This window comes from Piliocolobus tephrosceles, chromosome 6, assembly GCF_002776525.5.
Source record: "Piliocolobus tephrosceles isolate RC106 chromosome 6, ASM277652v3, whole genome shotgun sequence".
Classification (NCBI taxonomy): Eukaryota; Metazoa; Chordata; class Mammalia; order Primates; family Cercopithecidae; genus Piliocolobus; species Piliocolobus tephrosceles.
Genome location: NC_045439.1, coordinates 69405662 through 69424738, shown reverse-complemented (window position 1 = coordinate 69424738; position 19077 = coordinate 69405662). Strand labels below are relative to the sequence as shown.

Here is a 19077-nt window from a genome sequence, read left to right as displayed (position 1 = left end):
TTTTATTTTTCTCTCACCAGTGCCTAATATAGTCTTTTTTTTTTTTGAGACAAAATCTCACTCTGTCTACCAGGCTTGAGTACAGTTGTAAAACCATGGCTTACTGCAGCCTGGACCTCCTGGGCTCAAGTGATTCTCCCACCTCAGCCTCTTGAGTATCTGGGACTACAAGTGCACACTACTATACACAGCTAGTTTTTTTTATTTTTTATTTTTTTAGAAATGGGGTCTCACTATGTTGCCCAGACTGGTCTCAAAATTCCTAGGCTTAAGTGATCCTCTTGCCTCAGCCTCCCAAACTGTTGGGATTGCAGGTGTAAGCCACTGGATCTGGCCTAGATATTTCTTTATTGCTGTTTGCATCATTACTATGCTTAAGGACATGGAACGTGCCATTTTCTTTGTATTTTGCACTCTAGTTTAGTAGAGCTTTCCAACTCTTAATATAATAACACCAGTCTGGGTGTTATTATAGTAAGTGGTAACACTTGTGTGGTTTCCTAAACTAAAAGGTTGAGATTGCTCATGATTAGAGGAGACTGTCCAGGGGCTCCCGCTAAAGCAGCCCCAGGGCGAAGGGAATTCATGGCTTAGCGTATCTGTCATACATTCACACACACCAGTGCCACCTACACCAGCTGGGTAGCTTTGCACTGTCCTACCTTGTACATAGCAGGTACTTGGTGTTTGTTATATTAAGTTGAATTTTTTAAAAAATATAGTTTTTATTATTATACACACTTCTACATTAATTGATAGATTTTAAGTTCTCTTCCTCTGTATAAAGTCAGTGACTTCAAACTCAGTATCTGTATTTTAATTAGTATTTCTGAATTTCATTAATTTACCTAAACATTATTAGCCAAGGGTTATATACTTTAGCTTACCAAATAGTATTTGTGGCTAATGTATATTTTTCATTTGATTATTTCACAGTGTTTCTTACCAAGAAAATCTGCATCATTTGAAAATATCCAAAAATGGCTTAATGCACAATCTACACAACTAAGGGTACTATAATTTTATAGTTTTCACTCTCTAGAAGAAACATGTGTATTCCTAGGAATAATAATCACCTTATGGTTTTTTTTTAAAGCATATACTTCTATATTATATTCTCTAGTCTAATTACATATTGAGTTTTATATAGTTTCTTGAGATGGGGGAGTACGGTAAGTTGCAGATGGTCAATATCTCTATTGTACTTTAGTATATATCATAAAGTACGTATCTGGCTAGTATGAAATTATTATGTTTGAAATTTGGTCCAAAATTGACTATACAGAAATACAACTCTGTAACAAATTATTTATTAGCAAATGAAATGCATTTAACTTATTGATGATGGCTCAATAGGCAGGAAATGCTATATCAAAGGATTTAAAGTAATTTATCTTTTGTAAGTAATAAGTATTAGAGTTTCAAACATTAATGCATAATTATTAAAATTATAATTATTAATATTATAATATTAAATAATACTGTTATTAAAAATTAAGTGGATTCTCTAATGATTAGATAAAATAAATACTGTAATAGGTTGCGCTTTTATTACTTCCTATTATAAATATAGAATTGAAAGTTATTGTGGAGAATATTTGAATGGTATTGTATAGAAATTCAGTGTTGTTAAAGCGCTTTTGAAAGAAAACCCAAATTGATTTTTATGGAATAAGGCATTTTAACAGCTTTTGCCCATTCTACTAGTTTTTTTGCATTAAATATAAAAGTACAGCATGTAATTTATTGGGATATGTAGAGAGCATTCTCTTTCAATTAAAATATAGAAAATCATAATGTTATCTAATTTATAGTGTTGTTTACATATACCTAATTAAACATCCTATGACCAACCAAATTATTGTACTTTGCTTGAACTAATCCACTATTAACTTTATCAGCTGACTTTTGAATAATTTTAAGAATACTGGTTTTTAACCTTTTCAATTAAGTGACCAAACCACATTAATAGTAATTGTAACAGAATTAATTAATTTTGAATGCATAGCAACTAAATTGATTTTACACTTTTTCTACCTCTTTGCTTGCTTACTAAGCAAGTAAAATCTGCTGTAGACTTGAGGATGGAGGATATCGTAGCTCCTTTGGAAATCAAGAATGATATGCAAAGCAGTATAAAAGAGGTTATGTTTCAGAAAGCAAAGGAATTGAAACGTCAGCTCCAGCTCACTAAGCAGAATAAAACTGAGGAGCCCATCTCTGTGAAAAAAAATACAGATGACATCTTTGATAACATGTGCGAAAAACACAGTTTGAGAAATCTCTCTTTGGCTCTCATTGAAGCATCTAAAAAAGCTGGCATTAGTTACATTGTTTATCCCAAGAAAAAGAAGATGAAATGGAAGAAAAGATTGAAACAACAAAAACTTATATTCGTGTATCAAGAGTTATCCAAGCCTCCAAAATCCCTTGAAAGGTCTTGTTTAAGTGATTTCTTTTTATAGTTTAAGAAATATATTGTGGTTTTGACCTCAATTTTATAATCTCACCTCATCAAGTTATTATTTTATTCTGCACTGAAAATATGAACCCTTCACTTTTTGAAAGACAAACCTCTGGCTGGGTGAGGTGGCTTATGCCTGTAATCCCAGCACTTTGGGAGGCCGAGGCGGGCGGATCATCTGAAGTCAGGAGTTCAAGACCAGCCTGGCCAACACGGTGAAACCCCTCTCTACTAAAAACACAAAAATTAGCTGGGCATGGTTGTGTGTGCCTGTAGTCCAAGCTACTCAGGAGGCTGAGAAGAGGTTGAACCCGGGAGGCGGAGGTTGCAGTGAGCCGAGATCAGGCCACTGCACTCCAGCATGGATGACAGAGTGAAACTCTGTCTTAAAAAAAAAAAAAAGAAAGACAAACCCTCATTTTAAAATATATGGATATTTCATAGTATAAGTATGTGAATGATTCAAATGATAATTTAAATAGGGGACTGATTTAAGAACATGAGGTAAGACTAAATCAATTTGATAGCTAACTGAAATATTCCAGAAAGTAAAAAACCCAAACAAGTTATTTGAAGTGATTTCACAACAAAAAACAACTCGTGTTCCACACAAATTCTACCCATTCAAAATAGATATTTAAGTATTTTTAAATTTTAAATTATTGAATTGATTTATAAATCTAGATAATTTTGGGCCCGGTGCAGTGACTCACACTTGTAATCCCAACACTTTGGGAGGCTGAGGCGGACAGATCACGAGGTCAGGAGATCGAGACTATCCTGACTAATATGGTGAAACCCCGTTTCTACTAAAAATACAAAAAATGAGCTGGGTATAGTGGTGCGCACCTGTAGTCCCAGCTACTTGGGAGGCTCAGGCAGGAGAACTGCGTGAACCTGGGAGGCAGAGGTTGCAGTGAGCTGTGATCATACCACTGCACTCCAGCCTGGGTGACAGAGTGAGACTCTATCCCCTTCCCCCCAACCAAAAAAAAAAAAAGGCTGGGTGTGGTGGCTCAAGCCTGTAATCCCACCACTTTGGGAGGCCAAGATGGGCGGATCACAAGGTCAGGAGATTGAGACCATCCTGGCTAACACGGTGAAACCCCATCTCTACTAAAAATACAAAAAAGTTAGCCAGGCGTGGTGGTGGGCACGTGTGTCCCAGCTATTCGGGAGGCTGAGGCAGGAGAATGACGTGAACCCGGGAGGCGGAGCTTGCAGTGAGCCGGGATCACGCCACTGCACTCCAGCCTGGGCAACAGAGTGAGAGATTTCGTCTCAAAAAAAAGTTAAAATTTTTTTTAAATATTGTAAGCTCTTATTTAGGAATCAACACAGAAATTTTTTTTCCTTACTTGAAAGTAATAGTAGCCAGTATATTTAAAATTATGTAGGGACCTGAAATAATAACCACTGAAATTCCAAATGTGTTCATTATTAAGTGTTCAGGACATAACTTTCTTATAACAAAAGTACTGTGCAAAATAGTTGCCTAAAAGCTCTGAGGTTTCTTTTTAGATATCCCAGGACATCACAGAATTTATTAAACTTGTGTCCTTTTGAAAAGTAAAGACTTTCCTGATGATAAGAGAATAAAAAAAAATTGTTCACTTTATAGTTATAAAGACTTGCTGTCTGCAAAAGAGTTAATTATCTCTTGAAATGGTAACTTATTGTCCTTGAGAAGACTGGGGCATAGTACTTCATAAGTGTGAGTGATAGAGTGGAACAGAGGCCAACCATAGTGGAGAATGCCATTCAAGTCTCGTATTCTTTGTATACTACTTATGCTTAAGTTTCGCCTGCAACAAATATAGTATCTGGAATTTTTTTTTTTTTTTTGTTAGTTCATCTGTAGAAGACTTCAAGTAGATTTTCTAAGTTTATAAATGTTTTTGATTAGAACCACAAGTTTGCTTATACATTTTAGATACATTTGCTGATTTTTAAAGTATTATAAATCTTCACCATCCTAGAAAGGGTAATACACACAGCACCATTTTGGCCACAACCTAAATGACTTCTATCTAAAAAAAGGATATAAACTGATCAAATGCTGCTTCTGTGGGATGTGGTCTTCTTACTGACATTTTATCATTCTGAATATAAAGTTTTACCATTTAAAAAGATTTCTTTGCCTTCTAATAGCTGACTTTGAAATTTCTATGTGCTGCCAATGGGTGTAACAGTAACCATAGGATGAACCTTTTGGTGGAGGCAGTAAAACAAACTGTGGGAGTATTTGTCTAAGACAGATACTAATTTACCACATATAAATGTAGATACAAATTGTTAGTTCAAAACTAGCAACTATGGAGCAACTTGAAAAATAATTTTGTTCCTATAGTTTGAGACTTTTTTCTCACTTTCTTTTTTTTTTTTTGAGACAGAGTCTCTCTCTGTTGCCCAGGCTGGAGTGCAGTGGTACCTCGGCTCACTACAACCTCTGCCTCCCGGGTTCAAATGATTCTCATGCCTTAGCCTCCCAAGTAGCTGGAATTACAGGCATGTACCACGACGCCTGGCTAATTTTTCGTATTTTTAGTGGAGACAGGGTTTTGCCATGTTGACCAGGCTGATCTCAAACTCCTGACCTCAGGTGATCCACCCGCCTTAGCCTCCCAAAGTGCTGGGATTACAGGCATGAGCCACCGTGCCTGGCCTTTTCTCACTAATCTTAATTTGGTAATTCACAGATTTGCTTCTTACCATTTTGTGTTCAACCATGAAGGTTATTTAATCACACCCATTCTTGGCTGGCTTCTCTTAATGGTGGGAAGCAGACTGCATGTGTTCTTATACATCAAGTCAAATTATGACTGTGGAAAGTCACTCCTGCAGAAGGCCACTGGAGCCACCTCATCTAGATTCATGCATTTCCTTTTATCCCCTTAGCCCTGTTGCTTCCCTGCTCAGCTAGGTCATGGCAAGTTGCCAGAGTTTGCAATAACTTTGCAGCTTCATTGTTTCTCTAGAAATTTCCCTCTGCTTTGATCTCTGAGCTCAGTGTTGACAGAGCAGCCCGAGGGATTAGAGGAGACCTTCCTCAGTAGTTAGCTGACCCACAGTGAGCTCTTCCTATCAATGAATCTTGGCTGCCTTCACTCCCTTGTACCCACTGCCTTACTTCCTATGTGGGCTTTTGTGAATTGCTAGCCTCTTGATCTCTGACAACGTTCTGTCTTCTGGGACTGAGTAACATTCTTCATCTGAGATCCAGGCTACCAACCTGTTTGCCAATGGCGTTCCTATCCTTCTGAATGCATCTTCTTGTGCCCCTTTCTAGAATAATTGTCCTTAGTTTTGACTCACTTGACCTGCTCCTGCAAGTGAACCTATGGTCTCAGACCTGGTTTTCTTGGTCCATCTTGTGCTGCTGCATTCCTCAGAGTAGCAGAATTTATTTTCCCCCAAGCAAGAGTTGTTATATTTTCCTTAGTTGTTTTACCCTTCCACTTTTTGTTTTTTTGGTTTTTTTTGAGACATATTTTCACTTCTGTTGCCCAGACTGGAGAGCAATGGTGTGATCTTGGCTCACTGCAACCTCTGCCTCCTGGGCTCAAGGGATTCTCCCACTTCATCATCTCAAGTAGCTGGGCCTACAGGTGGGTGCCACCACGTGTGGCTACTTTTTGTATTTTTTGGTAGAGACAGGGTTTCGCCATGTTGCCCAGGCTGGTCTTGAGCTTCTGGTCTCAAGCAATCCACCCGCCTTGGGCTCCCAAAGTGCTGAGATTACAGGCATGAACCACTGCGCCTGGCCATGAAGACTATTTTGACTTTCATTTACCACTCTGCTTCTCTAAGAGCTGGCAGCAGATGTTCTAGGAGCAAGAACTCTGGATCAGGAATTTGTATACATCCATATCCCAACCTCCATTTACTAGATCCTCAGTGACTAGACCGAGCTACTTAATTTCCTTGAATATTTGTTTCCCCATCTAGAAGGTGAATACCCTGTCCACATGGTTTCTGAAGTAATGTCCAGCTCAAATATCCCTTGATTTGGGTAGTCAAATCGTCCTTATTTTTATACCAACAATATTTTGAACAAAACGTTTAAACTGTTCAAAATTTCTGTTTCCTTTAATTGTCTTACATCTCATCTCAGATTAACTGTATGTACACATATTCCAACCCAAAGGCTTGACTTTCTCAGACTGGTGTGATAGCTAGCAGATTAATTTACTCTTGTTCCTCTAAATGAAAAACCATGAACCATATTCATGGCTATGAAAACATGATTTAAACTTGCAGTACAGGAAGAAATATTTACCATTTGGGGTAGATGTAAACAGCCAGTCCCCTCTTTTATCATGTTCCTTTTCTTTGTATTATTTAATTTTAGTGATCTGGGACTATAATTCTTCATCATAAAAGTTCATCCATTGTCTGCATTTCCTTTCCTTTTTACATCCTTCTAGAAAGTTATATAGCAAGATCTTGTTTGTTTCCTTAAAAACATTGTACTTATTTTATTAATATTTGATAGTAAAAATAATACATGCTTATTGTAAAAACTTAGCAAATACGGCAATGCTACCATTGAGAAATAAGTCACAATTAACATATTTTTGGATGTTTATATGGGAATATATTTTAACAAAGCTGTATGTATATGCATGTATGTGTGTATAATAGTGCTTATATATCTATATAGAAACCTTGAAATTATATACATCAAACTATGAAAGTGATTATTTCTAGAATAATGAGAAGTGATTGGTGGGTGGTTCAGGAGTTAGTCTGGGATATGTATAGCTTCAAACTTAGATTTAGAGGATGCCCTCTTTCAACTCTCTTTTATCTGGAATTTCCTCCTCATTCTTGCTTCTTTAGTATCCTTTCTGCAGTTTTTCTGCCTAGTAAGATTTCAGAGTACTGATCACAATTTTAGATGATACAGAAAAGTCAGGATATTGAAAGAGTGAAGCCTCTGAGTAGGCAAACGTGGATGGGACATAGAACACAAGTGATACAACTGAACTCCCAGGGAAGAAGTGTTGTACATTATATGAAGAAATCATCTTCCTTCCCTGGGAATGTATATTTTGTTTAAGAAAATGAAGTAAGTGTTCAAGTTAGATAGCTCCTATATTTTCAATGAAGGCAAAGTTTATCAGCTTAAAGTGAAGAGTTGGAGGGACTATAGTTAAATGCAATTTCTCTTGTTAAATCATGGCACATAGTAAGAATTCAGCAACAATTTGATGAATGAATAAGTTCAGCCATTCATTTCTGCAGCATACATTTATTGAGCACTATTCAACAGTACTACATAGCAGATACTGTTTTAGACAAGGAGCATAGGGCAAGGAACAAGATTGGCAAACTCCCTGTCTTCATAGAGCTTATATTCTAGTGGGAGAGAGAGTGGAGAGGTAAACAAATAACATTAGGAAGTGACAAATGTAATGAAGAAAATAAAGCAGTGTAACAAAGGTTACTGTTTTAGACAGAGTGGTCAGAAGCCTCTATAAGGTAGTGATATTTGAGCGTAGAACTGAATGGAATGAGGGAATGAGGTATTTGAATATCTGAAGTGGTCATAATGAGTGCAAAGGCCTTGAGTTGGAGACATACTTGCTGCTTTTGAGGGTCAACATAGAAGTCAGTGTGGCTAGAACAGAGTGAGTGCAGGGTGGAAAGAAGCGAGGTTGAGGAAGTGGTCAGAGATAATACCACGTGGTGCCTTATAGGTCAGAGTAAATTTGAAATTATTCTTAAGAGTGCCAAGAAATCACTGTGGACTTGAGAATGGGGTAGTGATGTTTATAGGTTATGGCAAAGACTTTGGATTCTTAATAGAAAAGGAAACATTGGGATTTGGGAGCAGTGAGTTGATAGGATCTAGTTTATGTTCCAGAAGGTTCACTCTGGCTACTTGTGAAAAATAGATTGTGGTGAAACAGGGAGACCAGTTAGAAAACTACTGAAATAATTGAGGTGAGAAATAGTTTCTTGGTTTGGAATGATAGCAACCAAAGTAGTGGAAAGTGGTTAGATTTTAGATAGATTTTAGAAATAGGGACAACAGGATTTGCTTGTGGGTTGAATATGGGATACACACACACACACATATATGTACGTACACATATATATGTGTTTGTGTATATATATGGAGAGAGTTGTCCCTGCCATCTAAATGTAACTTCATCAGATTCTCCTAAACTAGGGGAATGGAAAAGAAAGCATGTCAGGTCAACAGCTGCAAACCAGGTGCCAGAAGGTGTGTTCATTGCTTCAGTAAATATGCCACATCTGGAACTAAAGCTGTAATTGTTATCACCACCTGATTAAATTTGTGATAATTTATAGTCACTTCCTACAAGTGATGTTGGTTTTGCACTGGTGAAACAGGAAAGTAAACTGGAGATATGGTGGGAATTGCCACCTATATCCTTCAAGTCTGATGGTGACACTAATGTGTAACCTCCCCAGAATCTGGTATTGCTTTTTGTTTGCTATCTTGGTGGATAGTGGTGTGAGATGGGATAAGGGCAATTTCCACTTGGCCCTTACTACCATTATCTTCCTCAGTCTACAGTTTATTCAGTTGTTACATGTATTTACTCCCACTATACATTCTGGGACTAGGGAAATTATCAAAAAATGGGTCCATATCTCACTAGATCCACTGTTAAATGGTCTCAGACCAAGATTCTATCACTTGACTTTTGTAATTCTTTAATTTGATTGATAAACATCAGTGGGATTTGTAGTGGGTATCTGTGGATTAGCATAAGGTCAGAGCCAGTATCTAATTACCCTGGAAGATTTGAGTTTCCCCTTTGTCATACCTTTAGAAGATTTCAGGGAAAATTCATTGTGTATACCGAAGCCACATTGAAGGATTCTTCCTCAGTGAGACTTTTCCCGACCTTCCTGTGAAGAGAAGTTTTGGGCTATGAACTGGCTGGGTCTGAGAGCTGGGTAAAAGATTGTGAACCCCCACTATAGCTGGTTAGATTTGTACCAGAAGACCTATAAGTTTTTCCCCTATGTAAGCAAAGAACACCCAAGCAAGCTGCCCATTTATCTCATCTCTAAGGACATTTAGACATTTAGCTATTGCCACAGGTCCTTGAGAATTAAAATCCAGTTACAACTATTCTGACTCTGTTGCTTATTGTGGTCCTTGTATCTACCATATCTGTCGTGGTAAACGGGATTTTACCACTCCAGGGTTCTATTATTCCCACTGGAATCAGTGAAACAAATTTCTTTGCTCCTGTTCCACCACTGTCATCTTTTCCACCTCTGAGGTTAGCATCCACAAGGCTTTTCAAGGGTATTGTGCCCCCTCACTTATGCATTCTCTGGTCTTTCCAAGGGTTAGGACGTGACTAAGCACATTCCATATTGCAGACAAATTCCTGTTTCCTGAACCTTAGAACTCATCCCTCGATAGCAGTGGCTCTTATAGTGTAATCCGTGCATGATTGTTACCTGGGAATCTGTTAGAGGTGCAAGTTCTAGAACTCTACCGAATAAGAGACCCTGAGGGTGGAGCCTCAAAATCTGTATTTTTAACAAGTCTTTGGGTAATTCTGATGCATGCTGAAGTTTGGGAACCCTTCACTTAGAGTATTCCCAGGTGTTCTAGCTAAGGCTGTGTGTGGTGAGGCCAGCAGCCACCAACCCAAGGTCACCTCCATGGAGGAGGTGTGTGGGAGACTGAGGGACTGTAATGGCTGTGGCTCCATGAGAGGGTTTGAGAGTCACAGCTGAGTGATTTCAGGATATGCTTGAGGTAGGTGCCTTATAGCATATGAGGCGATGTCACAGTATAATCACTGAAAGAAACTTATGCAGGAGAGGACTCAGAGTCTCAGATGGGGGATCTGACAATTCCTCAGCCAGTTTCCTCAGTAAAGGGAAGATAAGTGGGAACTGGAGATTTAAAATTCTTACTCTCATTCATAGCTCCTTGCATGTTAACATCCCGTATTTCAGTTTTCTGCTTCTTGCCTACTAGCTTCATTAACTTGGTTCACAAAGTTTAGAGGGTACTTAATAGGGACTGTAACTACTCTTTGGTCTGAAAGAAGTAGTCAACTGAACACACAATTTTTTATTTTATTTTATTATTTATTTATTTATTTTTTATACTTTAAGTTCTGGGGTACATGTGCACAACGTGCAGGTTTGTTACATATGTATATATGTGCCATGTTGGTGTGCTGCGCCCATCAACTCGTCAGCACCCATCAACTCGTCATTTGCATCAGGTATAACTCCCAATGCCACCCCTCCGCCCTCCCACCTCCCCATAATAGGCCCCAGTGTGTGATGTTCCCCTTCCCGTGTCCAAGTGATCTCGTTCAATTCCCACCTATGAGTGAGAACATGCGGTGTTTGGTTTTCTGTTCTTGCCATAGTTTGCTGAGAATGATGGTTTCCAGTTGCATCCATGTCCCTACAAAGGACACGAACTCATCCTTTTTTATGGCTGTATAGTATTCCATGGTGTGTATGTGCCACATTTTCTTTCTTTTTTTTTTAATTTCTTTTTTTTTAAATTTGTAAAAATTATTATCATACTTTAAGTTCTAGGGTACATGTGCATAACGTGCAGGTTTGTTACATATGTATACTTGTGCCATGTTGGTGTGCTGCACCCATCAACTCGTCAGCACCCATCAACTCATCATGTACATCAGGTATAACTCCCAATGCAATCCCTCCCCCGTCTCCCCTCCCCATGATAGGCCCCAGTGTGTGATGTTCCCCTTCCCAAGTCCAAGTGATCTCATTGTTCAGTTCCCACCTATGAGTGAGAACATGCAGTGTTTGGTTTTCTGTTCTTGCGATAGTTTGCTGAGAATGATGGTTTCCAGTTGCATCCATGTCCCTACAAAGGACACGAACTCATCCTTTTTTATGGCTGCATAGTATTCCATGGTGTATATGTGCCACATTTTCTTAATCCAGTCTGTCACTGATGGACGTTTGGGTTGATTCCAAGTCTTTGCTATTGAACACACAATTTTTATAATAATTATTGTTGTCTTCATGACTTAAAGCTCCTTGATCTCCCAATGCCTTGTCTTCCACCTGAACATCATTCCCTGCTAACATTGGTGATATTTGACAAATTTTTATACCACCACATGCCATGGATTACCTATGTCCTATTTCAGCCTGGCAAGGAAGTTATGCTAGAATGCTTTATGTGTGTTTGTGTTTCCTGAGTCCATCTCTGGTACTAATTACTTTGTCAGTGAAGATCCCAATCATAAACACCATTCAGCTTAGGATAATATTGGGAAGTTATGATAAAGGAGAAATTTACAAAAATATCAAAGTACAAGGAAACCAAAAATGATAATGCAGTATCCTAGGATTAAAAATGTAAAGCCATTTTCTACTCCGAAATTTGAGAGGACAAAAAGAGGGAGTGATGACTAGAAGCTGAAAGAAAAGAGTTGTATAGAAATGGTTTTCTTGAAAGCAGTAGTGATCTTTGTTCAAGAATCCTAGGAAGTTTGAGGAGACCCTTCATGAGGAAGCCAGAGGAATAAACACTTTGACTTCACTCTCCTCCTTCCCTCCTTTGGGGTTCCTAATTGGATAAACTTTATGAGAAGACAGAGACCAAGGGATCCTAAGGCTATAGTCTATGTAGATCAGTTTCCTGGGACAGGGAGCAAGATGGAGAAGGGTAGAGATGAATATGGAGGTGCAAACAAAACTTATCTGGCACAGAAGACCTTTCTAAAGTGACATTTGGTCAGAAATATGAATTGAGAAGGAGAAAACCAGTCAGAAGGGCTGAAAAGGGCAATGGCCTTGAGGCTTGCTCAAGGATGATATGGCTGGAAGTTAGGGAATGAGGGGGAGAGTAGTGGTGTCGAATATTTATGCTGGCACCTGATCACATGGGGTCTTATGGACCATGGTGAAGAGCTTGATCTGCATACTGAGGAAGCTCTTGGAGGAGTGATGTGATCTTGTTTACATTTGTAAAACAAAAAACAAAAACTATGCCTGGCTGCCATGCAGAGAATGAATTAGACAAAGGGCAAAAGTAGAAGCAGGGAATTAATAAATTATTCTACTCTAAGAAGAATAGATGATGGTGGCTTGCACTAGAATTTGGAAAGGAATAGAGAATTTATGAAAGTAAGGAAAGGGAAGGAAACTGACTTTTCTTACTTTTGTTCTCCTAGTGTTCAGCACTAGGTATTTCTCATAGTACATACTCAGTAAATATGAAGTGATAGGGTAAATTATTTTATTTCGATAGACTGAGTTTATTCTTATTTCCTATGGCTAGTACAGTACCAGCCCTATGGCACATGTTACTCAATGAAGACTATATTGCAAACGGAGAATTGGAGAAGGCTAATCCTAGACTTGTAGCATTTGAAAGCATATTAGGTATTATTTAATTTGATAGCCTACTAGAGAAAGGTAAAACGGATATTCAGTTGATAGTCTGAGGTGTAGTCAACTCCTGCCTTCTTCCCGCTAACTCAAGTTCATGTCCTCTTTAACCTCTTGCATGGCGTTTTTTTTTTTTTTTTCCTCACATTATGTTTACTTCCTTAATTCTCAATTGTAATTCCTCTGGTGGGTTAGGTATGGTAGAGGGTGTAAATTAAACTTGAAAGGCGTGTTGACCTCATTTTTTTAGTACTCTAAGGAGGCTACATCTTTAAAAACAGTCCTTTGCTTTCATAAACTTGAGAGAGATTCTTCATACAGTGTCACCGTTTTATTAAATGAAAAGGAGAACTTGCGCATAAAATTAGCATGTAATTTTGTTTTGATAAAGAAATAGTAGTTTTATGTGTGACTGAGTTGATTTACTGATTATAAAGATGATTGTATTTCTGTAATTAAAAAAAATTACTTTTTTAAAAACTAGATCAACATCTCATGGAATACTTCCAGAACAGAAGAAATATTTGTTCAAAGTTCCATTATATGAACGTCAAATACGGTGTCCCAGTTTACCTTTGTATTTAAATTTTGAAAAATTCTTCCAAACTAAGGGAGGAATTCCAGAAAATATTGATCCTCGGACATGGGCTTTTGATAGGCTCATTGCGTACCAAGATGCGAGCATGCCTGTAAAAGAGAAAGATGATAAAATATCAATTCCTAAAGACCCACCTGAAAGAGTGAAAGAACCACCAAAACTAAAATTAAGTGATGATGTGGAGTCCGATCTTCCACAAGAGGTCATTAAACATTATGAATCTGAAGTGAAGATTTTGACTGAAGAAATAAACGATAAGACAAACTATCCTGCATTTGCATATTGTAGGCGTGGAGCTATTTATAGGAAACTGGGAAAGTTGCAGAGTGCCATGAATGATCTACAGAGAGTAAGTTTTATTTAACCAAAATAGTAATATTCACCATTTACACTTGCTTTTAATTGTATAGTAATTTTTGCTGAAATTTTGAACAATGAATGTTTATAGTGTAGTATGTGGAATTATTATAACAGTATATATAATTATTTGCATTTTCAAATAATATTAAAAACATGATTTTTGTTTGTCAGATTGGGAGGTTTTATTTTACATTACATACATACAAACCACTGGGATCAATCATGTTTGAAACATTTATTTGATAGGATATCCTCCTTTAACAAATCAACTTTAACTGAATTTTTACATATATTTTCTAGGTAATGCTCTTGGAACCATTGTTTCTCAATGCCTATTGGCACCGACATTTAATTTATCTTTTCCAAGACAAAATTAATGAAGCTTTGGATGACTTGAATTATATACATAAATATAATAAAAATAATACAGGTGGGTTGCCTGTACAGACAGTTATATTACCTACATTTTGACCTCAACCTTTGTCATTTATTGGTACTGTAAGAATACATAAATCAGTAGATATATGTCCTGAAAATGACTTTCCTCAATTAAATTTTTTTACTCTTGTTATTGTAAATCCAGGGCTCATACAATCCTATAGTGTTTTTAAAATACTTATCATGGTTTGAAAATTTACTGTCCTTGATATATATTGCAGTAAATTGGTTCCTTACTGCTCATCTCACAACGAAAGAATATGAATTTAAAATAGTTAGTTATAGAAGTAATTTACAAATCTCTCTTTGATTTGTGTGATTTGATCACATCTCTCTGAGTTAGTTATTGTGTGCCTAGGCTTACTTGGTTGTATGAAATCTATGCCTTTGCTCTTATGTGCTATCCTCCAATCAACTTGAAGCACCCATGGAACTTTCTAGGAATGTGAAAATGTGATATTCACCTTTGTATCCCCAGCACCTACAACATACCCATAAAATAAAACATGAGCTTAATAAATGATTTTTGACCTGTGTTGATCGCTGCTAAAAGTCCATTAAGTTTTGTGTCATCACAGCCTAACTTTTTACTATGATGATTAAAGGATTATGAAAAAACATTTTAAACATATGGAAAGGTAAAGAGTAATTTTTGTTACTTCAAATTGAAAGTACTTTTAACCACAAATGGGCATTTATCCAGCCTTTGAGAACAAACTTGGCATTGTCGAAATAAAAATTAAATGAAATGGGTCAAGGCACAGTGACTCACGCCTGTAATCCCAGCACTTTGGGCGGCTGAGGTGGGTGGAAGACATGAGTCCAGCAGTTTGAGACCAGCCTGGACAACATCGTGAGCCCCTGTGTCTATTAAAAAAATACAAAAATTAGCTGGGTGTGGTGGCATGCATCTGTAGTTCCAGCTATTTAGGAGGCTGATGTGGGAGGATTGCTTGAGCCCTGGAGGTCGAGGCTGCAGTGAGCCATGATTGTGCCACTGCACTCCAGCCTTGGTGACAGGAGATCCTGCCTAAAAAAATAAAATAGAATAAAATAAGATAAACTAATAGTTAAGAAAATATAATAGAGAAAAATTATTTTTACTACATTTTTTGGAGGGAGAGGGATTAATCTTTTAAAATTTTCGTAGTGAATGAAAGGATTATAACTCCAAATTTTATCTTTTTAATTTTCTTTAGAGGCATATTTGTCAAAGGCAGAAATTTACAGGGGAAAAAAAGACACAACTATGGCAATTCTAAACTATACCCAGGCAATTAAATGCAGGCCTACAGATGCTGACATCTATTTCAGGAGGGGTGAGATGTATGAAATAGCAAACAAAGTACTGGCCATTGATGACTTTTCTAAAGTAAGCCTTATCACATATAATTCTACCATTTATATAGTTTAGATTGCAATAGCCTCATGCAAATAGTACAGCAAATTTTTTAAGGTCTTTTCATATATATTATATAATCAAAATTGATTTATTATAGGTTAGGAGCTAGAGTTTTCATTACTGGAATTTATATTAACACTATGTTAATTATTATTTTTTAAATTGTGAATGAATGATTTACATCAGAATTGGATGTGGAGGCATTGAGATAACATGTAGGGGGGCCCAGCTTTTCCAGCTGCCTCCTCTGGAGCCATGCTACAGTGGTTAAAGAAGCCTTTGAAAATTGCTTCTTACCTTTAAACATTAAAGAAAAGTATTTTCTTTTTTTTTTTTTTTTTGAGACGGAGTCTCGCTCTGTCGCCCAGGCTGGAGTGCAGTGGTCGGATCTCAGCTCACTGCAAGCTCCCCTTCCCGGGCTCACGCCATTCTCCTGCCTCAGCCTCCCGAGTAGCTGGGACTACAGGCGCCTGCCACCTCGCCCGGCTAGTTTTTTGTAGTTTTTAGTAGAGACGGGGTTTCACCGTGTTAGCCAGGATGGTCTTGATCCCCTGACCTCGTGATCCGCCCATCTCGGCCTCCCAAAGTGCTGGGATTACAGGCTTGAGCCACCGCGCCCGGCCTAAGAAAAGTATTTTCTACTTTTTAACTCTTGAATAACTGATTCTTTTCTGCAGGGAACCTATCTGCTCTCAAAGAAGCTGTGCTTACTGGTTTGTTCATACATTCATTCATTCATTTATTCGCTTGCAAGTATTTATTTACTAAGGCACTATTACAAATTACGATATTAAGGCATTGTTACAAATTATGGTAAGTACTATGAAGGAAATAAGGATGGTGGGAGAGTAACTTATGTTTAGGAGATGTCAGATAATTGAGGAAATGAACTTTATTTATTATTTTTTTTGAGACAGAATCTTGCTCTGTCGCCCAGGCTGGAGTACAGTGGCCTGATCTTGGCTCACTGCAAGTTCTGCCTCCCGGATTCACGCCATTCTCCTGCCTCAGCCTCCCAAGCAGCTGGGACTACAGGCACTGTGTTAGCCAGGATGGTCTCGATCTCCTGACCTTGTGATCCGCCCGCCTTGGCCTACCAAAGTGGTGGGATTACAGGCGTGAGCCACTGTGCCGGACCAGGAAATGAACTTTTAATTGAACCATAGTCAGGCAAAATATTCCCCTTATTGCAGTACAGTTCTAACTCTGATCTCCTGACTTTAAACTCCAAATTCTTATTCCTTACTGCAATTTAGAATTTAGAAGCAATTATTTAAATAATTTAACTTTCCATGTTCCCAATTGCCCTATTTATGAATCCATGACATCCACTTGACATTTTTCTGCTTGAGGAGAATATTACATGTTTTGTTAACTTCTGGTCTAGAAATGACCAAAAAGCTCTTTTGAAGATGCTGAACTTGTTAGATTATCTATTCTCTTTGTTTCCCGTATCCTGCACCAATAGTTCAGAAATAGAGTAATGCAGCACACTGAGGTCAAACAAATTTTGAAATCTTTAGGATTTTTTTAATTTTTTTTTTGTTTTAAAGATCTTTGGTCACCTCCTTTGTGCTTCAATTCTTTTCTACTAACAATAGGTGAAGAGCTTTATAACTGATACATGATTTAGTCTGTTCCCTCTACTTTGTATGTCAACGTAAAATGAATGAGCCATGCCAATACCAGTTCAATTCTCTTCCCCATTTTAATGGCTAGATTAATCTATATTTTATGTGATTGAATCAGTCTTGATGTAGTCTAATATGTTACGTCTTTAATTAGGATAAAATGCTGAGATACATCCAATGAACTCCATTCTAGTTGAACAATTCACTTACGAATTTTTATCAGCAAAAGTTTCAGTGAGCAGAAGCCTGGGCTTCCTGTATATGCTGTTTTTTTTTCTCCTAAAAAATATTCTCTCTCTAGAATTTGATGATGGAAAAAATCTCCTAAAGATATGTTCTTTAGCTACCACTCTGAAAATGTGGACATCTTCAGATGGTTTGCTTTTATTAACCTGAAGTTAAAAACATAGTTTTAGATCACTTACCTGGTTATATACGTCGGTTTTTTTCATTTTGTGATATTTATGTACCTCCCCCTGTCCCTGTAGTGTATTTTTTATGATCCCAAAAGAACAGATGCATTATTGAAACGTGGGCTGTTTTATTATGAAAATGAAAACTGGTTTGCAGCCATAGAAGATTTTACAGCCTTGTTAAATATAGATCCCCAAAATTCTCAAGCAAGGTAAGAATGATTTTAGATGTCGTTTTTGAAATTATTACTATTATTTGAAATACATTTTCAGAACAGAAAATTGCTTGAAATATATCAGACAGCTCTTTAAAAACAATGAATCAATTTTCAGTGCCATCAGTAAATGAAAAATCCTTGCCTACAACCTAATGGTGTGGGTAATTTAATAGGTGTAAATGACAATTTAAAATTGTTTCATTTGCATTTCCTAAATACTAGTTACATTATCAATTTCTAAAGCATTGCCTACCACCTTGCATCTCTTCTTCATATCCTTTGTACTTTGAGCACAGAAAACTATTCATACAGTTTCTTGCAGTATCTTTTGTTTACTTATTTATAGAGAAGGAGTCTCACACTATCACCATGTCTAGGGTGCAGTGACGCAGTCATGGCTCACTGCAGCCTCAACCTCCTAGGCTCATGCAATCCTCCCACCTCTTCCTCACAAGTAGCTAAAACTACAAGGTTGTGCTGCCACAGCCTGTTAATTTTTCAATTTTTTTTTGTAGAAATGGGATCTTGCCTTTTTGCCTAGGTTGTTTTTGAACTCCTGACTTCAAGGGATGTACTATCTTATTGTATTGTATATTAAACTTTGTGCATTGTGCAGTTTTCATTTGTACATAGTATAGTTTCCATTTTGTTGCTTTTCTTTTGGTCTAAATTTTGTTTTGAAATAGTTTAAAATATGTATATAATCATGTCTACTCATGTTTTCACTTGCAGTTTTCAATTTTAAATCATTTAAAAAATGTTATTTTATTTTACTTTAAGTTCTGGGATACATGTGCAGAACATGCAGGTTTGTTAGATACACATGTGCCATGGTGGTTTGCTGTACCCATCAACCTGTCATCTAGGTTTTAAGGCCCTATGCATTAGGAATTTGTCCTGATGCTCTCCCTCCCCTTGCCCCCGACCCCTGACAGGCCCTGGTGTATGGTGTTCCCCTCCCTGTGTACATGTGTTCTCATTGTTCAACTCCCACTTATGAATGAGAGCATCTGGTGCTTGGTTTTCTGTTCCTGTATTAGTTTGCTGAGAATGATGGTTTCTAGCTTCATCCATGTGCAAAGGACATGAATTTATTCTTTTCTTTCTTTCTTTCTTTCTTTCTTTCTTTCTTTCTTTCTTTCTTTCTTTCTTTCTTTCTTT

At 37.4% G+C, this 19077-nt stretch overlaps 1 protein-coding gene across 1 annotated transcript in view; it reads left to right on the top strand.

Moving 5' to 3' along the window:
* The window catches only part of TTC6 (tetratricopeptide repeat domain 6), a 217135-nt gene that overhangs the window by 135836 nt on the left and 62222 nt on the right, over positions 1 to 19077 (top strand). Inside the window, exons 11-16 of the mRNA XM_023189672.2 lie at positions 937 to 1011; positions 2058 to 2437; positions 13341 to 13803; positions 14115 to 14244; positions 15452 to 15624; positions 17774 to 17910. Of these exons, the coding sequence (XP_023045440.1) occupies positions 937 to 1011; positions 2058 to 2437; positions 13341 to 13803; positions 14115 to 14244; positions 15452 to 15624; positions 17774 to 17910 (1358 nt within the window). The remainder of the gene's footprint in view (positions 1 to 936; positions 1012 to 2057; positions 2438 to 13340; positions 13804 to 14114; positions 14245 to 15451; positions 15625 to 17773; positions 17911 to 19077) is intronic.